Genomic DNA, 25,894 nt, shown 5'->3' with positions numbered 1-25,894 from the left:
TTCAAACAAAGTTCAGAAAGATACAAGACCGGCCGTTATGGTAATCTGACTTAAACTCTTGTTGAAAATCTCAGTGAAGCACAAAAACCCAAAGATATTAGTGAACTACCAGAGGTGGGTAGAGTACCAAACAACTGCACTCAGATAATAGCACTACTTCAACATATTTTTACTTCAGTAAAAGCAAAAAGGGTCAAACTCAACTTGAGTATTTGATCAGAACATTTGATTTAATATTTAAAAATTCTGCCATCAGACAGACAAATGTACAGTTATGTCCAAATTCTGGTATTTTAAGGACTAAAATGAAAAAAAAAAAGCGAATACAAATAAATAGCCTGATTACAAAATACCGGATTCAGCATTATGAAACGAATTCTTATAGTCATGAAGGCAAACACGCTGCATGTTAGAACAGGGTGAAGTATGCCAGAGCCAAAAGGCCCAGCAGGTTGGAAATGACATGAGAAAAACAAGAAGTAAGACGAGAAGGCTCTTACTTTCGCTGGAACTGTAGGTGTGTGTCTGTATCTTGTTTTTTCTTCGTTCAGTAAAGTATTCAGAAATTTTACTTAAGTAAGAGAGTATAAAAATATTCCTCAAGTAAAAGTAAAAAGTACAACGCAGTGAACCAAAATTGAAAGTAAATTTTTGTCCACTGGTTAAATGTAAGTAGTTGCTACATAACTCTGAACTGGAGGCCTTTTTCCACAAGAACAAGGTTGGGATTCTCCAGAAACGCTGCCAGAACCAGACAGCGTTTGGAGAGCAGAACCGCAAAGGGAGTTCTCATGTGCAGTGGCTGTTTCTGATATGGGTGATGTGGGCAGCGGCCCAGGGTGGCATCTCCTGCAGGGCGGCACAAGCAATTTTGTTAGCTGCTGAGAGCGACATGTTTGGTTTTCAGCAAAAAACAAAACAAAACAAAAAGAACAACTTCCGTTTTTAAGATTTTCATTCTTCTAAAACTAAACTGCAACATGGGAAAGTAAAACTATGATTACTTCACGTGGGTTGGATTAAACAGCCATTAACTGGAAGCATTAATGGCTGTTTCATAGATTGGAAATAAATTTAGGCCTGTTTGTTGCAAATATTTTAGAAAAATTCTGACATTTTCAGAAGTTTAAAATGTTCAACTTTCAAAACTCTGAAATTTTCACATTTCTTTTTTTAAATGTCTGAGATTAATCTAAAAATTTCTAAATTTTTACTAGCATGTTTGCAACTTTTCAAACTTTAAAATTTCAAAGATTTTTCTAGAAGATTTCTGAGATTGATCTCAAAATTTGACATTGTCTTTTTCTTTTTTTTTTTTTTTTTTGAAAAGGTTCAACTTTTTAAACTAAAATTTTTTTTAAAAGTTTTTTCTAGAAAATTTCACTTTTTTCCTTGGAGAAAGCACAGATATTTCCTTGTTTTTCTAGAAAATGTCTGAGTATTTTGGCTGAAATTCACTCCCCCCCCATCTATAATTGCTCTGATATGCCATTGAATTTAAATGTCATGATTGGTTGAAAAAGTAGGCAGAGGGGGCCTCTGAATGTTGTTTGCCCAGGGCACCGAACCTGCTTGGACCGCCCCTGCTCATAATAAGCTTCAGATGACACACAAAGGGAATAATTTTTAAATCACTGTCAAAGTAATATTTTGCAATTGATTTGGAAAACCACTGGAATATATTGAGAAATGTAAATTGTTTCTTGCTTGTTTTATTGCAAACAGCTGGAATAGTTCGCATATTTTTCAGTATTTAAGGCATTTTCTCTTGCAACACGAGAGCTGAACGCCATGCTAGCAAATGCTGTTGGCGGAGAATAATAACTGAGCCACTGTATTTGGTGAAGCACATGATTTCTCATTCCAGTGATCACAATGGTGAGGGATTAGGCTCCACAATGAGGACGAGGCTGGCGGGAGAGGATAACAGACACAGAATCATGTGGGAGAGACGACGAAGAGGAGGATGAGTGAGGTCAGGCCTCTCTGTCTGGGTTCAGCGGGGAAACTTTCCTCTTCGGCTTTATAATCCAAACCAGCAGCACTTAACTTCCCACTGCCTCTGCTCCTTAACGCCCTCATAGTCTACTGACTCAAATCTTTGTTTTCGTCTGACTTCCTCTTCGGGATTTAACAGCTCTCTGAGGACACGCCGTGGTGGAAGTCGGTACTGCGTCGTGTTTTCAGGCCACAGAATCATTTTATAACAGAGTTGGGAAATAATTAGTTACATTTACTTGAGTACATTTTTAAAAACAATACTTTCAGGAGTATTTTACTATGCTGTACTTTTCCATTTTTACTTGAGTAATGTTATCATTTAGTATTACTATTCTTATTTGAGTAAAATTTCTGGATTTTCTACCCACAAAATAAAAAACAAACATGATTTAACCAAAAAATTTACCAAAAACACTTGCAATTTTTGGTAAAGTTTCATAAGTTTTATATTAAAAGAAACTGATTTGGGGGAAAAAAAATGTCTGATTTTGTTATTTTATGTTACTTATATGAATTATTGTGATTTTGATCTTTAAAATGCCAAAATGTCCACATATTGTTATATTTTGGTCTGTCTGACAACATAATTTTTAAATATTAAATGATACTTGAGTACTTGGTACTTGAGTAGTATTTTTACTAAATACTTTTCTCTCTTGAGTAATGTTTTTGGACTGCTACTTTTTACTTTTACTTGAGTAAACATATTTTTAAGTGATGCTACTTTGAGTAACAATTACATCTGCAACCAAGTTAACTATTTTACCTCCTGTTTTAAAAATGTTGGATAAATTAAATATATATACAGTACAGACCAAAAGTTTGTACAAGTCTTCAAGAAACTCCTGCTCTTTTTAAAACAGGAAGTCATCACAAAATGGCTCCTCTATTAACCCTTTTAAAGTTTTTACCAGCGTTGCAAAAAGTAGCACATATAATGAGCTCAGCAGGTGTTTGCTAATTGCTGCTGGCTAGTCTGAAGGAGCTGAGTGGGGGAATCACGGTCCCATCAAATGTTTTGAACAGCTGAATGGTTGCTATGGAGACCACAGGATTTCTCAAACATGCATGAATGAATAAAAACAACAACCCAGGTATGTTTTTGGTCAAGAAACATTACAATGTGATTTAAAGCTAAAAAAAAGTTGACTTTATGAGATACAGGTCCTTTAAGATTGTGATTTAAATAATAAAAACATGGTTTAAGGTTTTATTACTCGTCTGTACAACACCGTACATTACAGAGAAAATAAAAAAACATGAACAAGGAAGAAAGCGAAGGGCACAGTCTGCCTGTAAGAGCTTTTACATCATCTTCATCTGAAGTTTTGTTCCTCTCACTACAGCAGTGACTGATAGTAAAGCATTATTGTGACTCCACAAATATCTATACAATCTCCAAGACTGTGTTTTGCTGTAGTGCGTCACTAAAACTGTAAAAACCTCGATTTTCACAATTCTTTCTGAAAATAAATCACCTAAAAAAACAACAAAAAAAAGAAGTGAACTATTTTAATTTCCCAAATTATAGCACTGAGTGATGTTTCAAATGTTGAGCTGCAAATTAAACACCTGAACTGGACCCGACACACACAGCATATGTACAACAGAGAAAACAAACATAACTTGTTTTTTCCTTTAAACGTCCAGCAACAAACTTCAAATTCACCAAAAGGCAGTTACCCATACATTAAATGGTAACATCTTCAATCATGTTTGCAAAAGAAGAAACAAAAAAAGGCAACAATAAATAAAACAAATGGCACAGAAGGTCTGAACAATCTAAAGCGGAACGCAAGACGTTTTGTGAAATATTCACAGGAAACGGAATAAAGCAAAATCACAACCTAAATACAGTGGTGAGTATTACTGTTAGAATTCAATATAGCATTTGTATTTACAAGCATTTGTACAAGCGAGGGCATTAAATGGGGGTTTAAGCTTATTACTATATTAGTAGCAGAACAATCAGATCATATAATGCACTAGATATAAACCTTGTAAACATCACCTTTCATCTTAGACATCAGATTATGTTTATATTTGCCAGGTTTATAAAGTATTTGTCCTTACTTTAAGGCATAAGTATCAAACTTAGGAGTGAGCCTAAGATTTAGTTTTAAATAAGCCAGATTTTCTTTTGTAGGTTTCACTTTAAAGAGGATTAAAAAACCCCGAACCTCTCTACCACTCTGATGAGTGAAAGCAAAACTTCCCCGTGTCTCTAGGTGGGTTATAAGATCTCCTCCACTCCGTGCGCAAAGATCATGACCAGGCCGGGCTCCAGGATCATATCCTCGCCCATGTGCTGGTTCTCGCAGGCCATCACCACCACCGCCTGCTTGCCGGGAATGCGCTTGGCCACGTAGTTCTCGTAGTAGCGCCTGTTCATCTGCCGCGTCTCCAGCGTGGCCAGACCCTGCGGCCAGTTCCGCTCGTGGGCGTTCTCGATCAGGTCGTTGACGATGGACAGCGGGCAGCCGCTGTCGATGAGCGAGCGCTTGATGACGGCCTGGAGAACGGCGTCCGGCGTGGAGATCATGCCGCCCCAGCGGGTGACTCTGGCCGGCTGCATGGAGTTCACCCACCTGGAAACGAGACGGAGTCGAGCTCAGAAACGGCTAACGATCACCGACTGGGAAGAAAAACGGGAGTTTTACTCACTCCAGGATCTCGTTGTACTCTATGCTCTCTTCGAGGTTTTGGAGGTTTGGGTTTGCGCTGCGGATTGCTCTCATGTACGCTTTTAGCAGCTGAATGTCTCGTTTCTGGACAGGAAAAAAAAGAAAACCGCAACTCAATTACAGACTGAAAAATCTAAACTCAACAGACTTCAACAAAAAAACAAAGAAAAATCACAAGATTTAATTTCTAACATGTTTTTTTTTCCAACTACATTTTGTTCCAATCAAATCCACTTAAAAACATGATTAAAACTCTACAGTTTAACCTAACAAAAATCTCCAAATTTTCACAAACTGAAGGAAAAAAATATTTTACAAAAATCTAAATTTCACTCAGACAAAAACAGTATTAGAGTCAGGTTAAGACAAAAAGATAACTATGAGAATAAAGCCATTGTAATACAAGGAAAAAATGTCAATACAGCAAGAAAAAAAGACACAATAATGAGAGACAAAGAGTCAATAAAAGAATAAAGTTAGAACATGAGAATAAAACAGTGATATGAGGATAAAGTAATAAAAATACAAGAAAAAAGTCATAAGATGGCAAGAAAAAAGACGCAATAATGAAAGAAAAAGGTCGTAATACAAGAATGATCCCATAATGTGATAAAAACAAATCATAATAATATGAGAATAAAGTCCTATTACAGTTAAGTCAAAATCTGAGCAAATAGTCATAATAATACCTGGATAATGTTGTAATATAGGGAGAATAAAGTGTTAACAATACAAAAATATTATAATATTTTTGTATAATAATACAAGAATAAACTCATAATATTACTGAATAAAGTCACAATATTAGGAGAATAAATTAGTAGTTTTATGATAATTAAAACTCAAAAAAATAAAAAATTAAAGTGAGAAATGCTGAGCATCTTGTTCAGTTTTACAAGCAGAACAAACTTCATCTTTTAACACATCAGAAGCAAATTATTATCAACTGCAGGACTTTGAAATAATTATGCAAACTACTGCATGTACAGCTCTGGAAAATATTAAGAGTCAACTTAAAATGATCATTTTCTCTGATTTTACTCTTTATAAATATATGTTTGAGTAAAATGAACATTGTTCTTTTATTCTGTGAACTACTAACAACATGTCCCTGAAATTCCAAGCAAAGATTTTTGTATTTATTAGCAGAAAATGAGAAATGGTCAAAATAATGAAAAAGATGCAAAGAAAACAAGTTGATATTAATCTAGAAACAACAAAAATCAGGAAGAGTTCAGAAATCAATATTTGATGGAATAACCATGAGGTTCAGTGGCTCTTCATTTTTTCAGAGCTGTTTAAAAGAAGAAATCGTAGATCAGATCCCGATAAATATCAAAGCTTTGCTCTTTTTGTTTTCTAGTAATTTTCTGACTTTCTTCAGGTAATAATATGCCTTTTCGTCTTTCTTCAATACTCTCAGTCAGATATATTTACTCTAGAGGTAGGGTCAGTGGAAAGTGATGGGGAAGAGCAATAGATAAAAAATTGAATATTAAGGCAGAGTCTAATCTAATGCCTTTAGATTAGACTCTGTGTGTAAAGGTTTTCTAAATTGTCAGTAAAAGTCTCTCACTTGTTCCCCCAGCTGGTGTTTATGCTCAGCCACAGTTTTCTCCAGCTCAGAAATCTTGGTTTGCTGCTGCTGCACGACGCTCCGTAAATGTTTGATGCAGTTATGGTTGGGCACCTCATCCTTGGGCATTTCAAGCCTTCAATAACAGCAGATTATTCAACAGTCAACAAACTAACAGCAGAACATTTTTATTCATTTATTTTTTTGCCCAGTTGAAGCCACCTACCCACATCCCTCCTCGCAGTTGACCGGCCTTTTCGGGTTGTGCTCGCAGTCCTTGAGGTGCGACTGCAGCTGGTCCAGCCGCAGCGTCGCCGTGCAGCCGAAGCTGGCGTTGTCACAGTTGATCTGGAGTTTGGACAGCATGTTGCGCATGATGCGGGGCACGGGCCGCAGGTGGGCGAGCGTCACTACTGTGCGGTCCACGGGACAAATCTGTTGCTGGGCAAACCACTGGGTTATGCAGGCGTTGCAGAAGGCATGTTCACAGTGTGGAGCCTGAACGGAGAAACAGAGAGCAGAAAAAATATGTTTTATTAGATTAAGAAATACAGCTGAAACTAAATATATTTATTTATTATGCTTAGTTAGGATTACCAATATTTTTCCGCATTTGCTAAATACTTGAATAATTCTTATTTTTTAGATCATTTCTTCATGTTCTTTACTATTTTGGTTTTCAGTCAAATGTCTTCAGTGCCTGAAATTAAGTGTCAGAGATGGTGAAGTATCCAAAAATTGTACTCAAGTAAGAATATCACTTCTTCTCCGTATTTTTAATCAAAAGTAAAAAGTGAAAAAATTATTTGGTGAAAAACATTTACTCAAGTACTGAGTAACTGATCAAAACATCAGTTAGTAATTATTTAAAAAACCTCAGGTAAACCAAAATATACATTTTTTTTGTATTTTAAAGGCCAAAATAGCAATAATTCATATAATGATATAATTACAAACACAAAATCAAGCAAAAAAAACAAAACATAAATTTCCAAACCTTATGAAGCTTTAACAAAAACTGCAGGTGTGTGTCTGTGTGAATTTTTGGGTTTGTTTTCCATTCAGTGAAGTCACTCACAGTGGGTCGAGTATTCAGAAATTTTACTCAAGTAAGAGTAGCGATAAAATTACTCAAGTAAAAATAAGAAATGCAAAGTAAAAGTTTGTTTTTTCTTCAAAAGGTTACTCAAGTAAATATAAGTAGTTACTGCCCACCAGCTCTGGTGATTGTACCTTAAATAATCAATTCCTGTAAATATAGTTTTTATAGTGCAGAATATTCCTGTGTTAAATTAACATCCATCTGTCAAAATAATAGCTGTTTTCTTCTCTGTGAGAAATATCTCTTTACAGCAAACCAACCTTTGTGTCTGTGACGTAATCAAAACGTAAATTTAACTATCTTTATTGATATTTTTATTGTAATCATTGTAGATATATTTGCTTATTGATTAAGATACTTAATATTAGTTTTTCTTCATGGGATAAAGGTTTATTTGAGGAAAATGTGTTTTTGTATGTTTGTGGGAGGTTTTCGGTCATCAGCAGATTTTCCAGAAGCTTCCAGTTTCAGAACTAAACGAAATACAGCTGGAAAAGAATTAAGAGACAACTTAAAATGATCAGTTTCTCTGATTTTACTCTTTACAGGAATATGTTTGAGTAAAATGAACATTGTTCTTTTATTCTATGAACTACTGACAACATGTCTCTGAATTTCCAAGCAAAGATTTTTGTATTTATTAGCAGAAAATGAGAAATGGTCAAAATAATGAAAAAGATACAGTGCTTTCAGACCTCAAATAATGCAAAGAAAACAAGTTGATATTAATTTAGAAATAACAATACGAATATTTTAACTCAGGAAGACTTAGCTACTGTAATTCTAATGTCTAAAATGAAGGACTGTATAGATTAGATGCAAAATACAATCTCACACAAGGGCATAAATGGTTGTATTTTCCTGGAAATTTTTTTTTTTTTTTTAGAAAAAAGCGTAGATTTAACTTTATATCATCTGAATGAGAGCCTACTGAAAAAAGAAGCAGCACAAATACAGGTTCCCATTGCTTAAAGGAGCTGCTCTATTTGTAACATTTCTACTAGTTGATGCTACAAAATATCTTTGTGCTGCAGCTGAGCTGATGTTTCTCTTTCTGCAGCAGCAAAAAGAAACATGAAGCTGATTAAGCAAAACAATGTGCTACTGAAAATGTTCAGATGCAATAAAAACAAAAAGTTTCTAATAACTGGTTAATTTATTACAAAAACAACTATTCTGGAAAAAAGATGCAACAGTTGCACATTGAAGTGGTTTTTATATTTCTGTATAAATGTTTGAGCAAATTTAAGCACCTTGACGCCAAGGATCAACCTTACAAGTAATTTATTTCAGATATTTTACCTGAAATCTTTTGATTTTCCCAGGATGTCACAAATACGCAGTTTATTTTAGGTCAACATGCGTCTCTATTTACTTCATTTATTTATTGCAAATTAACAGAAAATTAAAGCAATGACATCATCATCTGGGCTTCCCAAAGCATTAATCTCAATATGGATAAAAACACGATTTTAAAGCAGTGAAAGAGCAAAAAGAAATAATTCTGGTTTTCCTAACTCACCTAAAACAAAAAGAAGTTTTATCTTTTACGCTGAATATTTTGAGATGGTTAATCTCTGAAATAACGACGTACCTGCACTGGTTCCTCTAGTACTCCACTGCATATGGGACACAACAGGTCTTCATCCACCTCACCCTGGAACCTCGTAACGTCGTACCCCATGGTACACAACCCACAACCTCCTAAAAAACAACAACACAAACAGAAAAAATGTGTTTTAGGCAACTTTAATAACATCAGTATCATTTATCTCTATTAAATCTGTAGAATCAGACTTTAAATCCCCTGCTGATGAGCATATAATGTTATGTCAAATGAAACAAGTTACCAACCAATTAATCTTATTTGACTTAACAGCAGATTTTAGACTTCATCTCATTTCCAGTGTTTTTTTACCATCACTTGTGCCAAATAACCTTCAGGTGATTAAAGCTGCAAGTCATGATAATCACATCATTATGAGCAAAGATGCTAATTAGTGCTAAAATTATTAATCAAATTAATCAATTAACTACATTAAACGTAATTAATTCATTATTGAAATAATCGCCAACTAATGTAGAAACTGATTAATTATTAATTGGAGTATATAAACTCAAAAAAGGCTGTTTGATGAAAGAATAACAGTCAGAGCCATAATTAAGTCAAAAACTTTGAAAAGGATTCTTATATATATATATATATATATATATATATGCATTACGTTTTAGACTTTAAACGTGTCCAGAACACCTAGTTCAAATTCTGTAAAGAAAAATTTAAATGTCTTATTAAGCACCTTTTGTTGTCTACTAATCCAAAAACAAAAATCATGAAGACAACTTTTTTTTTTAGCTGCAGTTGAAACCTTTGCTACAAATGATCAAATGTTCATTAAAGGAATGTTATTGCATTTTAGACAATAAAAGTTTTCTTATTCAGGAAAAAGTAACTGAGTTATTTACATATTTTAATGTTTCCCAAATACTGTGTAAAAAAGATTCAAGTGGATAAATGAAAAATATGCAAAATGTGTCATTTCTTTTAATCCGATTAATGGTCAAAATAATCAACAGAATAATCAATTACAACTTCAAATTAATCTTTACATACTGTATGTAAAATGTAAAGTAATCTTTACATACAATATTATAATATCTATTGTCTTGTAGCCAATAATATATTTATTATTGGCTTTTATTTAGGATAAATTTGAAAAAGACTAAAATTTATAATGTATTTTATTGGAACCGATATTATCCAAAAATGTTTAGGTGGTTATTCATATATTTATCAACATCTATAAACATGACTTGATTCATTTTCACCTGCGTGAACTGAATTTGGAACTAGTTCTATTTAAAGATGAACTGGTACCAACCTCACACACAAAAGGCCTCAAATGTTTCCATTCAGCTCTTGATCTTTTGCCGATGCCTCACATCTGGCAAAAGCGATTTATCTTCTGAAAATCACACATACGATGCCTGTAAATACAAAAAACTTTTTTTTAATTTAGTTTTTGTGTCAAATGTTTCTCATTTCTAGCATCAGACAAAATAATAATAATACTGTGACTTGTAGACATATTTTGGACGTATACATTTTAAAAGAAGAATTTCCTTTATTTAAGGAAAGGCAGTAATCAAAAAAAACAATTAGTGGCAAAGAGTACCATTCTGTCTTACAGTAGTTATGATATTAATATGAATTACCTCATTGGTTGCAGGCCTGTCACAATACCAATTCTTTCTGAACCATATATTGTCCCAGAAATTGTTGTGATAAACGATAATATTGTTGTTTTGAGACTATTTTCAAGTAATATAAAAGGTAATGGCGTAATAATGCAAGAACACATTCTCAAAGATCAATAAACTATAGATTCTAATTAACATGCAACTCTGGTAGACATTTTAAATATTGAAAATAAATAAACAAAACAAATAAAACAAACAAACAAAGAAGCCTCTGTAAGAAAAAAAAATGTCCTTCAAAAAAATGGCTAGTTGAGACCAAAATACCAGACTGAAAACTTTTGTCATCCAGTTTTGCGTACAAAGAGAGGAAAAATGGAATGCAGATGGAAATTAGTGATCTTGTTTTAATTTACCATGCAATTACCTGATTGATTATTAATTATTCAGACAGGAGTAGTTGGTCATATGCCAATTTACAATATTATTTGTCAGCAGACGATGGTCAGACATTTATTTTGCTTGTTCTATGCAGTTGTTTTTGCATTAAAAGTCTCCATCTTTCCCAGCTTCATGTTCAGCGTTGAATAATGAAACTCAACTGAGCTGCAGAGCTCTGGGTGTCATTTGGGGGTTTCCTTTAATTCCCTCTTTGGTGTAATTTTGGTATGCCAGACACTACTGGAAAGAGTGATAAATGTTTTCTCCATTTGGCAGAGGTTTTCGCTGAAGAGCAAACTGGTTTGTAACAGCTTAATATAACTTTGTTGGTTGTACACATGATTTGTTGCTTCTTGAGAGCATTCGTCTGTTTCATGTTGTCAAACTGGTTCTATTGAAGATTTTTCCTTATTGCAAAGATTATGCAGGGGTGTGGCTTGTGAAAATTTAATTATCACAAATAATTACGATTAACTAAAGGGGCGATTAAACTTTAAAAATCTGGCAAACCTAGTCTGGATAGATTTCTTCACTCACATAAATAAAACTTCTGTTTTAAAATGTACACTTGTTGTCTTTGTCTAAAACTGAAATATCTTGACCAGGAAGGAAAGAGAGAAAAATAAATTATGTATTTTGGCAAAATGTATATGTAGTCTTTTAAACTGTTTAAGCATTTTAACCTGTAACACATAAAAAAGCTACTTTTAAAGGTAAACTATTGAACAGCGTAAGTCAGAACTTTGCACAATAAAAAAGAAAACCCGTGCAATGGAAACGTTGTCATTTTCACACAACACTCTTGAACCAGCGGTAAATTATCTGCATTTCCTCAGGGACACACATCCCCAACATCTGTCTGTGCTGTCCCAGTTTGCTGCGGACTGACCCAGTTTAAAAAGAAGCCGTTTAAAGATATTTTCCCACCTTCTTCCTCAGCATGCCTTGCACAAGTTCAGCTAAGGCTCGAGGCTCGTGTTAACTACGTGGCTAGTTATTTGCTTTTAACACTAAATCCGATATAACACAGGATTATAATGCCTTAAACTCGCGACTGGGTGGGAAAAAAAACCTTTAAAAATGCTTGAGGTGAGGCACCAGCAAAGCTTGGTTGTCACGATGTGAATTTGAACGTCTGCTAACTAGCTAGCCTTACTAGCAAATACGATATTAGCTTTAGAGCTAAGCAACCTGAGCTCAGTTTGGAGAGAATACAGCTGTTTACAGTCAATGATGTTAAAGGTAATCTATAAAACGATCGATATACTTACTCTGACATGAAGTAAATCTAATTCTTATCAGGAGTTTTGACTGTTTCGGACGTCGTGCCGCCACTAGCTCCTTGCTAGCCACGTCCTGCTACATCATACACTTTAGAGTTCACGCAGACAGACGGAAACGTGATGACGTAGATTAGGTACCTCGTTTCTGTTAAAATGATAGATAGATAGATAGATAGATAGATAGATAGATAGATAGATAGATAGATAGATAGATAGATAGATAGATAGATTATCATATACACACACACACACACACATATATATATATATATATATATATATATATATATATATATATATATATATATATATATATATATATAAACGGAAAAAGAAGAAAACTTCACACAGGCTGCCGGTAAACATCATAAAATCATCTGTTAGACTTCAGACATTCAGCAGAACCTTCCTGGTTCCTATATATATATATATATATATATATATATATATATATATATATATATATATATATAAACGGAAAAAGAAGAAAACTTCACACAGGCTGCCGGTAAACATCATAAAATCATCTGTTAGACTTCAGACATTCAGCAGAACCTTCCTGGTTCCTATATATATATATATATATATATATATACAGTACAGACCAAAAGTTTGGACACACAGTTGTGTCCAAACTTTTGGTCTGTACTGTATATATATATATATATACAGTACAGACCAAAAGTTTGGACACACAGTTGTGTCCAAACTTTTGGTCTGTACTGTATATCCATACATGTACAGAGGAAGAGGTACATATACAGTATATATAGATAGCTTGATTGATATCCATATGTGGATATCTATATATATATAGATATCTACATATAGATTTATATACATTTATAGAGAGACAGACAGATTTACATATAGATATAGACAGATATATCTATATATATAATTAAATTTAGATATAGATATATATAAATCTTGCACAGAAAGATAAATAATTTTCCAAATTTTTTCCAATTTGTATAGGTTTAGACATCTAAACGGCTCTTTTTGTTCCATGTTGTTTACATTTTCTTTTTCCAAATCTCCCTTTAATTAATAAATGTGGTTGTCTTATTGTCTGTTTAGGATTAGAAATAAAAATCTTACAATGAATGAACATGAGTACTGATGTTGAACGTGGGGGAAGCCGGAGCACCCGGAGTGAACCCACAGCTACACAGGGAGACGTTTCCCACCGTGCAGTCCTGGCTTTTTCATATTAAATTGTCCAATTAACAACAACAGTAGCTTTTTTTCCAATTAGCGCCAACCAGCCAACCCACACATGGCCCCACCCCCCTTTCAAATCTAATATTCTGGAGACATAAATTGATGTCTACGCTGGACGGATGTTACTTCTGCCTTTGAACTGGCGCAGACATGAGGGAGTTAGAGCCTTTTTGATTCGCCTCCACAGAGAAATCTTTTTCATGGGGCTCTCTTCTGGTTCAGAGACGTTGTTCTGCTCAGCTGATTCTCCAGCTGCTTGAGTCTCTGATTCCTCAGGTGTAGTTTGGATCCCATCTTTGTTAAATGTAACATTCATCTGTGGAGGCGATGTTTTCTGTTTTTCTACAAGGCCACTCTCCCCTTCTGTGGAAACTACAGGAACCCTACCTGTTACATCTTCTGAGACTTTGCAAGATTTTGTCTCTATTTGCTCAGAAGCTGTTTGTGGGATCTCTAGTGTTTCTAAATCAGATTTTGGTGTCTCAGTGCTGTGGATCAAGTTTTGATCCGTCTCTATTTTATTTACAACGGTTTCTAGTTTAGCTTTCTTTGCCGTCTTTCTCTTTTTCTTACATTTTGATTTAGTCAATGGTCTTTTATCATCTGGCTGATCCCCATTCTGTTGTATTTCTGTCACCATTTTGTCTTCAGCCGCCTGCTGTAATTCACCCATCACTGTTTCATTTCTATGAATCCCAGGTATGATGGAGGCTGTCTCATCACCGAATATTTCGGAAAAGAAGTTTTTAGGTATTGAAACTTCATCTTCTTCAGTGTCTTCCACTGAAACTTTAATATTGTTGAGGGTCTCCGGCTCACAGGCAGCTTTCATTGCTGCCTTTCTTTTGTTCTTGCACTTAGATTTCTTTGATGGTTTCTTGTCATCTTGCTGGTCCCCACTTAGTTGGGTTTCAGAGACAGTTTCTTTTTCATCGATCTGCTCTGCTTTAGCGATCTCAGTTTCAATCATATGAATGTATGTTTTAATGGAGGCTATATGATCCACAACTGTTCCTAGTATAGAAACTTCCTGTTCACCGTTTTCATTATTGGGGATCTCCAGCTCACAGGCAGCTTTCATTGCTGACTCTGTCCTGTTCTTACCTGTAGATCTCTGGAATATCTTGGTCAGCTGATCCTGATGCCCATTCAGTGGTGTTTCAGAGGGCTGGTTTTGTAGCACTAAAGAGATCTCAGTTTGTGTCGAAATACTTTGACTGACTGGTTTTAATTCATAACTGGTTTCCTGTAGATCTATCTCAGTTTGTGTCGAAATACTTTGACTGACTGGTTTTACTGGATAACTGGATTCCTGTAGATCCATCTCAGTTTGTGTCGAAATACTTTGACTGACTGGTTTTAATGGATAACTGGTTTCCTGTAGATCCATCTCAGTTTGTGTCGAAATACTTTGACTGACTGGTTTTACTGGATAACTGGATTCCTGTAGATCCATCTCAGTTTGTGTTGAAGCAGATTGATAATTTGCTGTTTTCTGCTTTGGGATTTCTTGCCAATCTGTCTGAGTCTGAACAGAAACCATTGACCTCTTGCTCTGTCTGCTCTCTGAGAGTCCTTTCCTCGCCAGCTCTTGCTGCTGTCTAAGTTTAGCACTTAGTTTCTTATTCGTATCAAACATCTCATCAAGCTGTTTCATTAAGTATTTCTCCATTTTGTTGTCCGACGGTTTCAAGTTACCTCTGGTTTCCAGCACATCCATCTCAGTTTGCGTAGAAATTGTTCGACTGACTGGTTTTAATGGATATCTGGTTTCCTGTCCATCCATCTCTGTTTGTACCGAAGCAGATTGATAATTTAATGTTTTCTTCTTTGGGATTTCTTGATAATCTCTCTGAATTTGAGCAGAAACCACTGAATCCTTGCTTTGTCTGCTCTCTGACAGTTTCCTCACCAGCTCTTGCTGTTGTCTAAGTTTAGCACTTAGTTTTTTATTCGTATCGAACATCTCATCAAGCTGTGTCATTAGGTATTTCTGCATTTCTTTATATTTCAATTCAGTCTCCTTAAATTTGGCAAGACACGAACAGTTTGCTGGACTTGTCTTGTCAGAAGAGTGGGGCAAATTTTGAATTTCATTTAAACAGCCTCTTTGGACATTTTCTGCTGTCTGATCATCAGGAACCTCAGTTAAATTGTCTGCCTGGATGTTGTCCTTGGGCTTAACCGTAGATGGACTTTTCTTGTCTTTTTGATCCAGTGTCTCCATCGCTTTGGCAATCGATTCATTTTCAGTTATAAGTGAAACGTCCTGCGGTTCGGTATTTTCAGCAGAAACCTTAAGCTCTTGCTGCTCCAACCAGACTGCAAATGGCACCTTCTTCTTCTTTCGCTTGAGCGGATTGGGTGGCTGTAATTCCCTTTCAACAATGTTGTCGGATGCAACGTCTTCGATTCTTGGTTGGTTGGACTCCATTGTATTCTTTGTTTGTTTCAGGGTCTAAGTTAAAATTAGTTCTCTAGAAACTCTGTAAAGATTTCACGTTAAGTTTGATGTAAATCTCCAAATGAAATGTGCACCAAACAAAGTTGAAAGTCTTACTGTGAACTGCTAAATAAATTCTAGAGAGAAACGTGTCAACAACGGCTGCTAAACGGCTGTGATGAAAGTAGATGATGTGAGGCGCTTATATAATCGCTGGTGATGTCAGAATTCTGCCTTTGGAGCTATATTGTGATGTCACATTGTGATGTCACAATATAACAAGGGGAACAGAGGTCTCAGACCAGGGTATCCAGTCTCCCCATATCAATCAATCAATCAATCAAATTTTCTTTGTATAGCACATTTCAGCAGCAAGACATTTCAAAGTGCTTTACATCATTACAAACACAGAATCACAATGCAATATAGAATCAATAATCAAAACAAAGCATTAAGTCAAGTTCCATCCATAAATTTGTAATTGATTACATTTCAAATACAATTCTAAACAGGTGGGTTTTTAGTTGAGATTTAAAAGAAGTCAGTGTTTCAGCTGTTTTACAGTTTTCTGGAAGTTTGTTTCAAATTTTTGGTGCATAGATGCTGAAAGCTGCTTCTCCTCGTTTGGTTCTGGTTCTGGGGATGCAGAGCAGGCCAGAACCAGAAGACCTGAGAGGTCTGGAAGGTTGATACAACAACAGCAGATCTTTAATGTATTGTGGTGCTGAGCCGTTCAGTGATTTATAAACTAACAACAGTATTTTAAAGTCTATTCTTTGAGCTACAGGGAGCCAGTGGAGGGACTTTAGAACTGGTGTTATGTGCTCTATCTTCCTGGTTTTAGTCAGAACGCGAGCAGCAGCATTCTGGATCAGCTGCAGCTGTTTGATTGATTTGTTGGACAGACCTGTGAAGACGCTGTTGCAATAATCAATACGACTGAAGATGAACGCATGGATGAGTTTCTCTAGATCTGGCTGAGACATTATCTATTCATTCTGGCCATGCAAATTCTTTCAGTTCAAATCAGAAAAAATATTCTAATGAGTAAAGTTGAAAAAGGTGAAACTGAAGCCCTTGACTTCACATCTTTAAACAATTCATTCAAAATTAAATATTTAAAAAATCTTCTAAAAAACCCAAACTCTATATGGAATGCTATTCCCATTTACAACTTTGACGAAATTGGAGGATTACCCTTTCTTCTTAGATGCAATTACAGTATACCCAGAAAACCCCTAAAACCATCTACGTTTCATAAACAAATGCTCTTCAGCTGGTCACTTTTGTACAAACACAATTTCCCCCCCATAAATACTATATCTGGAATAATGAAGACATTAAATACAAAAAATAAGACAATCCTTTATAGAAAATGGTTTGATAGGGGAATATTACTTTTCCAGTTTCCTGTCACCCCTAACAAATATGCTGTGGTGTCATTAAAGCTTTTATCATCTTTACCTCCAGATCCAATTCACTCAACGCCAAATTTTGATCCAAACTCCATTTATGTTGATTATTATTGCCCATTTTTTTAAGTAAGAAAACAACCAACAAAATGTTAAGAAATATTCTACTATGAGATGTTGTTTTTTCCCCAGCTTGTATATTTTATTGGTCCAGCATTTTTGAAAATATAAATTGGAAGTGGACTTGGTTACTCCTAATAAAAATACTTAATAAACAATAAAGGAAGAGAAATTTCTTATAAAATTATTTACAATGTTTATCCTGTTAAAGCATTTTTGATAAAAAGATATAAATGGGATTTGGCAAAAAATATTATTAAACATATATTTTAACAAAATATGTCAATGATTAGAAGAAATATTTATATATTATTCTAGAAGTTTTAGTTCAATACGCAAAGCCTAAAAGCTGTATAATTTCATTTCTATTCAATTTATTTTGATTCACCACTGAGGAAAAGTCTGAAAAGTCCAATAGATCTTAGACTTAATAGATTTTTTTCCTACTTAGTTTAGATAAGTTATATTAAATTAATAAATATATTTTAAAAATGAACCCATATTCTGTGTCTCTGGTATAAATAAGGTTGATCTAATGAAATAGATTAACTCCTGGTCTTTTTGAATGTATAAGTGACAATTTAATAGGAAAGAAAAAAATAATTTAAATCAGATTTATAATTAAAACGGTTTAAATAATGGGGAACTATACAATTACCATGAAATAGATGTCATTTACACTGTACTACAACAAATAAATCATTTAAAATTTACAATATTGGCATTTTTGGAGATGTGGAAATCTCTCTAATCTCTCTAGAAAGGACGCTCTCATGAAACATTTTAAATTTCAAACGATATATTTGTTGGGTTGTCGTCTAGTTTGTAAACACAAGGAAGGTTAGGGTTATTATAGTTTAATCAAAAAATGTTAAAAATTACAACTAAATGTGAAATCCTCTGAGATAAATTGCACATCAGAAGGCGCAGCATCTTTTAACAAGCGGCACAAATTTTCTCGCGCTATTGCGAGACAGAAGGCAAACAGGAAGGAGAGGATCTGCAGCGAAGATGTAGAGAAAAAAGAAAGTACTCCATGTAGAGAATGAGGGAACGATTCAACAGGAGGAGGAACGCTGAAAACAATAATAAAGTTAATTTACTCCATATTAAATTCTTGCTTTTTCTGTTCAGTTTATTTCAGTCATCCCTTATGTAAGAATTTGTATCTCACTACAAGAATATTGCCATAATATTAGCACAAAAAGATGCAATTTTACCATAACGCCTTAAAATTAAGTAATTTTAATGAGGAAAAAGCTTCTGATGTGACCAGATCAATTCGTTTGATTCTTTCAAAAATACACTCTACTGATAAAGAGTTAATTTGACACTAATGTGTTAAAAGTATTTTCTTATTTATAAAACTTCACAAGATGCTCAACATTCCCCATCATAAGTTTTAGTTATTTTTCACGTTCAGTTTTCATAAAAGTATTACAGAGTTCTAATACCGGGACTGCTTTCTCGCAATAAAACAAAAAATAATTGTCTGGCTATAATATTCCATCTTAACGTTGAAATAAATAAATAGAAGATGTGATACATTTGTCAAACAAGATAGCAGGTGACAAAAAAAATCCAGGTTTTTCAAAAATTTAAACTTCAAATCTTGTAAAACAGTGTGTCAAACAAAAGGCCCGTGGGCCAAATCTGGCCCTCCGCAGCTTTTATGGGGTCCTCTATACTGCAAATTACATCAAGAGGTTCCTCCAGTTGTTCACAAATAAGCAAAATTCACACAAAATCAATATTTTTCTGATTTTACTGCAAATGTTTCTCAAAATTAATACAAAAACATTGGGTTTAAGTCAGTGCTGCCTCACCTTTACTTGATGCCAAGTTATAGGGTGTGATTGATACAGCAAGTAGTAAAATGTCACTTTTCTTATCATACATTAGCGCAAGTATTGTAAAAGTTCCTTGCAAACATTTCTAAACCAGCACCATAAAATCTGTGATTTTTAAAGTAAAAATTACAAAAAACATTCACAAAATCCTGGAGAGACTGATCAGTGTGGAAAGATGTTAAATATAATTTAATTTTAAGAAACACTTATTGAATGCAGAAACAAGCAGCTGTTTATTAATATTTTAAGAGTTTAATGGGTTTTATCAATATATTCTGGCGTAACCGGCCCTTTAAGAGCATTCAGATTTTTGATATGTCCCAAAATGAAAACGAATTCGACACCCCTGCTGTAAAATATATTTTAAATTGCCTAGTTCTAGTTTAATGAGCTGACATTTTTTTTGACAAAAAAGCAAAAATAAATATTTTTTTAACATTATTGAACCTTAAAGAATAAAAAAAAAAAAGCGAGAGACATGAAATATTTAGCAATAGCACTTTATTGAACACAAACAACCCTAAGCCACAATACTGAATGACAAGACCAATTGGCTGCAGCAAACATTTTATAAAATAGATTCAGGTTTAATGTCACTAAACTGTTTGTTTTTTTTTTTCTTTTAACGTCAGAAAGACAGATGCAGGTTTTTCCAAAACAGTGAATGATCTTTTACATATTTAACATTTCTGTAACAAATTATCATTCACGTGTTCACACAAAGGAATAACAAGGCAAAGTGCTTTCAGGATTGCATTGTTGAAGAAACAAAAACAGAAACATGAATGGCTTGAGGTTTCAGGTGAGACGGCGGGTTTGTGGAGTGGGGCTGGTACAGTTTTTGTTTTCGTGTTGGCGTGTGTAGGTGGCGGCAGCAGGGAGAGGGGAGGGCCGTAATATTTGGTGGGGAGAAAACCTCAAACCTTTCACCTTGTCCTGTACCCCTTGTAAGTCAAACCCGGTGTAAAATGTGAGGGCAGTGTGGAGAGACGGACGCCTAAGCAGCCAGAATCTGGACAGTTGGATTCAAAGGCAAACAGCTTGAGGGACACAGACTGACTTTCCTCCCCTCCAACCCTCAAAAACAGAATCCACCTACCCATCTTCATCGTGACAACCTGTGATATCGGTACAGCTGCATGAGCCTAAATGAAGCTGTAAACGTTGAATTATCTCATATTATAGGGCTGGACAGAAAAGCATACACAGAAAAATGAAATAAACTAAAAAGAAAAGGTAATCATTTACTTTACTAAAGATGGTTCCTCTGACCATTCACCACTGAATGTTAAAGGGGAGAGACTATCATAATCTGCATCACAACTTTGTCTGGCTTCACATTCCAGTGGTATTTTGTCGTATAAATGCTTCTCATAAATATATTTTTTTTAAACGTCAAGTAGACATGTACAGCACATCCAAGCACACTTTATGTATAAGTATACAATTGCTCATGATAAATCTGTATTCCCGTACAGTGGACTGACCCATTAAAAGCCAGAACAGGTGGAGAGACGAACAATACTCAATGCTGCAAAACAAGGAGGTAGGAGTAATGCTACGAAGAAACAAAAACAAAACAGCGAGCAATGCTAGAATGTTGAAATATCTGTGATACGCCAGGATTACTGAACCACGATAGTTAGCGCCAACAGCTGCCACCCCAGTCAGTGTTTGAGCTGGTAGATTTTTAATCTTATTTTCTAAATAAAATTTTGTAATCTGACGACACAGGTGCATCTCAATTTAAAAAGAGAAACTCACTCTATACTGAAATCAGACAAAACTTCAAGAATCTATTCCGTTCTTTCTGACGATGATGGCTTACAGCTAATGAAGATTCAGTTAATTTGGAAACATTCATAAAACGTCACTTCTAACAAAGATGGCCGTTTGTGTTGTATGAAATCAGATTCATGGAAAGTTGAGTGGAAGGAAAAAACGTCCAGCAAGGATCGCCTTATAGCTAATGGAAATTCAGTTAATTTAGAAACAGCCATAAACTGTCATTACTAACAAAATGACCGCTTGAGCTGTATAAAATCAGATTTGTGGAAAATTGAGTGGAAGGGAAAAAAGTCTTAAGTCAGCTAATGAAGATTCAGTTAATCAGGAAACAGCCAAAACTTCTTTACTAACAAAGATGAATGTTTGTACTGTATGCAAGCCAATTCATGGAAAGTTGAGTGGAAGGAAAACTGTTTGGAAAAGGATTGTGAAGCAAAGTTGGTTTAAATGTTTTGAGTAGATTCCTTAATTGCGAACAGATCATGTCAAAGGAGCTCTGATCATATCGCTTCTGAAAAACGACTTTTGGGATTTTCAGTAGCAGTAAGTCAGCAGGAATAAAAGCTTTAAATATGTTCAAACAATTTAACTTCATGGCGGTTTTCTGCTGAATCGAGATGCATCTGTACGTGTTGACTGGATTAGCAGCTGCTGCGGCTTTTAACTGAAGTAAATCGTCGACGGCTGTTTTTGGCCCGCCAAAATAAAAGTTCAATCATGTTTCCAACCGCTTGTTTCTAGTTCGGTTGTTCATCTGAAAGTGGCTGATGTGAGCAGAGTAAATTCATTGGTCCTGTTGTCATCACAGGTCTGGAGACCGCGCTGCTGGTGATGGCATCAACTCCTTCACACACAGTAGAATAGTATATTTGCAGACTTGTAAATGAGGTAATCAGCGTTATGCTAAATAGGGAACCCTGTCATTGACACACTTTATTCACCAGAAAAGCAAAATGAAATAATAATAATAAAAAAAAAAAGACAGGACCGTGGAAGAAAAAATAAATCAAATTTGGAATGTCAGGTGGACAAGCCAACGTTTTCCCTCCTCCTATGCTTGTGAAGGTGCATCGTGGTAATAATTTGATTGTAATTCATCACATGCCCTGATTCAGAGTCCTTCCACGTACAAGGGCTCCGTTTTTATTTCCCAGATAAACCATGGTTTACTTTTCAATTCTTATTATTTTTCTTTAAATTTGTAATAAATTAAGGCTGCCTCAGCAGCAGATCAACACCTGCCTAAAGTCCAGTTGATGGAGTATTGTTAAAAGCTCATGAGTTGCAGTAAGGTGGTAAAATCTTCAGTGAAGCAGACTAAACCAAAGAGAGAAAGGAGAAAAAAAAAAACATGAAAGGGACTACAAATACAACTAAAGTATCACAAAACATGCAATATACATCCTACAGCTAAAAGCACATTCATGGGGGCTCCTAATGGGCAAATTCTCTGATATGGCTCTGCTTTAGAGTAATCAAGATCAATAGGAGACTCGCAGAAGGAGCAAGTCAATAAGGTGCTCCATCAGAATATAACCGTCTTACTTCACCTGCGTACAATACTTGGTTTCATTCATTTCAACAGAAAACACCGCAAAGTGTTTCCAAAATCCACTTTCCACCTTTCTGTGTAAACGCGATCTCCCCTCTGCTCCCCGGTAACGCATCTTCTGCTGGTGAAAACAAACTGAACTTTCAGGGGGGAATGTTTCTCTAAAAACCTCCGAGTTACAAACGCACGGGTGGAAATCTCCTGTGGGTTTGACTGTACAAGCTTTCGGCTACACACTGAAAAGGGAGGGGGAGTGAAAAAAAAACAACCTTAATGCTTAACATTGAGAACAACATAAGGCCTTTCAGATTTCCTTTTAGTTTTTTTCCCCTCATATCACCGACTACGAAGGAGGAATCGAGGATGCATATAAACACACGAACACATGCAAAGGAACGTGTCTAGTCCAAATTACAATCCCATCAAAGTCCATCCATTAAAACAAAAAAAAATCTATTCCAACTTTTCAACTTGTGCACGGTCCTGTGTTTGAGCAGGCAGCTTTTAAACTTTCATTTTAAATCACAGTTTTAAGAACAGAATCTCACATCTCACGTTTAAACGCCACCTCTGAATACAAACAAGAGGACCGCTGAAATCCTTCATTTGCTACAGATCAGTGACTTTTGGTGTCTTTTTTTTTGTTTTTTTTTATCAAAAGAAAGGAGAAGGGATCATGAGGTTTTTTTTTTACTCAACCGAGGAAGCGATGATAAACAAAAGGTTATTGCACTTATACCTATTTCAAACAAGGTCAGCTTGACAGAAGATTTTCATGCCTTAATGTCGTAGTAAGACAACAAATGTTACGTCACTTCTAGATTATGATCACACTGTTATTAACACTGCACACAGCTACAAACTGCAATCCTATTTCTAGTTCAGTCTACCCTAAAATAACACAATACTATCTCCACAATCAATTTGCAACACAGTCACAACAAACAGTTCACCCTAAAGTTTGATGACAACTTGGTTTGCACTGTGAAGAAGTTACTAGATGAATAACCCAGAAGGCTGAGAGGAATAATCAGAAGCAGCTCTGGAATTTCAGACAGCGGTCTCTCTACAGTTACTGTGTTTCTAATAATCAAGCCTCACGATTTCTGTGGGGGGGGTTTTATTTTTATTTTATTTTCTCCCTCACATCTTGGCCTAAATTTGGTCGATTTTGCTTCTTATGGTTCGGAGAGCCCTCCGAGCTCCGAGGTGCCTTCTTTGGATTTGTGCTTTCAGTCTAGCGATCGTTTGTTCACCGTTTGATGTGCCTAAAGGAAATCGCACCAGTAGTGTGCAATGTCTTCTGCGACCCTAAAAGTCACGGGAAATGTGTGGAGAAATCCAAGCGAATCTAAAGGCAGTTATTTAAGCTTTTACTTTTAATTTGAAACATAATTTAAAGGGCAAATATCATATTAAAGAGCCATTCTTGAGATCCATTATTTTCTTTAAAATCACAATGACAGCAAAAAAAACAAAACATTTGTAGCCACTCTAAACATTTAGCGATGACAGCGTCAGCTATAATTTTTTTTCTATGTGTCTGAGCCAAATGGATGAGTGTGTTTGCAGCTAAAGCCTGATTGAATATCCATCCATCATCGCTTTGTTTATCGTAGCAGAGTCGCAGGAGGACTGGTGCCGATCGGATTTAACGTCAGTATTTTAGGTTCCCTTCTATCTAGGAGAAGTACAATTATTGTAGTGATTTGTTAGGGCCAAAATTGCAATTGTGGGGAAAATAAACTGATAAAGTTTGAGCGGCGGGACAGATTGGAGTAATGTTTCTACAGCTACATTACTGTGATGCAGTTAAGCCCTCACAAGAACAAAACAAAAACACTGACCTATTATGTGTACAAAAGTGAGACATAACCACATCAGAGTAAAAATGACAGAACTGAATGCTACCAGCTGTTTAGTTTTCCCAATTCACCATTTTGCTGAATTGGACTCTATAGGGTGCTAGTTCTCCAAGTTACCACTCCTAGAAAACATTTCTTCCAACTTTCTCCATCTCAAGTCTTTAGCATCTCTATTTTTGTCTTGGATGGACGTAATATTACAATCAACGCCAGAGTTTTGCATCCAAGTTGTGACGTCATAAATTTAGGCGGACTTGTGCTTCCTGTTATTAGAACAAATTATTAGCACAAGCTACAAGCCTGAACATCAATCGAAATAGCGGTAGAAATTTATGATATATGCCCTTTAAATGATGATGCTCAGAGGGAGTTGGGTTCTGCCACCACGTATGTTCAGTGTGTTTTTTTCTTCCCCATTGTAAGGCTTCTGGAAAATACAAATGGAAGACCGTACCTTTCGGTAGTTACAAGTAAAAGGCACCGTGCCACCTCTGTGCTTGGTATTACACAGGTCATATTGGTGGGGTAGAGGGAATGAATAACCAGCTGGGAAGGTGTTCTACAGTGAAGTTATATTGTTTTGACTTAGAGGTAAAGTTTTATAGCTACCTTAACATCCCAGCTGATATTTAACTGGACCTTTTTACTCTGACTTGCACCAAATAACAGATTCATCTGTTAATTGTAATGAAGGGAGATGTATTGGAACAAGGTAAATATGCGCTTCAGTTTAAAAAAAAAAAAAAAAGGGCTAGTGCAGGGGTGGGCAATCCTGGTCCTCGAGGGCCGGTGTCCTGCAAATCTTAGATGTCTCCCTGGTCCAACACACTTGAATCCAATAACTGAATCACCTCCTAAGTGCAGTCAGGTTCTCCAGAGTCCTGCTAGTGACCTCATTATTTGACTCAGGTGTGCTGAAGTAGAGATGCATCTAAAAGTTGCAGGAGACCGGCCCTCGAGGCCTGGAGTTGCCCACCCCTGGGCTAGTGCATGTTTAGATATGACGAACATCTGATGTAAAGTCACAAGCACACAAAACTACTTCTTTTACTTGCGAATAATCTACATGACTGACATTAGGGGAAAGGAACAAATACACCACACAATCAATGTCAGCATCGTCACACAAAAGATCACTGTTGAGGTAAAACTGCAGGTCCAATAAAAAGTACAAGGTGCAGTTGGCTGCCCCTTCGCAAGGTAGGAAACATGAGACATCCGCCAACGCTGATCAAACGCTTCCGCGCAGATCGTCTGGTTTAGGCTGGTTTAAGCAGAATTACACAACCCACAAGACGGATGTACAAGGATTTTTTTTTTTAAACTCTTTGTTAGCATAGCTGTACAAGCATCCT

General features: G+C 35.6%; 1 protein-coding gene and 1 long non-coding RNA gene across 2 annotated transcripts; both read right to left on the bottom strand.

The window, feature by feature from the left end:
• Positions 1-3,197: 3,197 nt before the first annotated feature.
• On the bottom strand, positions 3,198-12,413 carry rnf41 (ring finger protein 41). The gene is made up of 7 exons (XM_028011459.1): positions 12,274-12,413; positions 10,246-10,351; positions 8,958-9,067; positions 6,488-6,759; positions 6,262-6,397; positions 4,666-4,769; positions 3,198-4,589 (listed from the first exon to the last, which is right to left on the bottom strand). The coding sequence occupies exons 3-7, from the start codon at positions 9,045-9,047 to the stop codon at positions 4,235-4,237; spliced, it is 957 nt and encodes a 318-aa protein (XP_027867260.1). The 5' UTR covers positions 9,048-9,067; positions 10,246-10,351; positions 12,274-12,413; the 3' UTR covers positions 3,198-4,234.
• A 7,405-nt stretch (positions 12,414-19,818) lies between these two features.
• On the bottom strand, positions 19,819-25,290 carry LOC114140991 (uncharacterized). Its single transcript, XR_003594740.1, has 2 exons — positions 21,470-25,290; positions 19,819-21,210 (listed from the first exon to the last, which is right to left on the bottom strand). It is a non-coding gene; the product is annotated as an uncharacterized LOC114140991 (long non-coding RNA).
• Between the last annotated feature and the right edge of the window lie 604 nt (positions 25,291-25,894).

This window comes from Xiphophorus couchianus, chromosome 24 (assembly GCF_001444195.1).
Source record: "Xiphophorus couchianus chromosome 24, X_couchianus-1.0, whole genome shotgun sequence".
Lineage (NCBI taxonomy): Eukaryota > Metazoa > Chordata > Actinopteri > Cyprinodontiformes > Poeciliidae > Xiphophorus > Xiphophorus couchianus.
The sequence above is the reverse complement of the archived record's forward strand: the minus strand, read 5'-3'. Positions and strand labels throughout refer to the sequence as shown.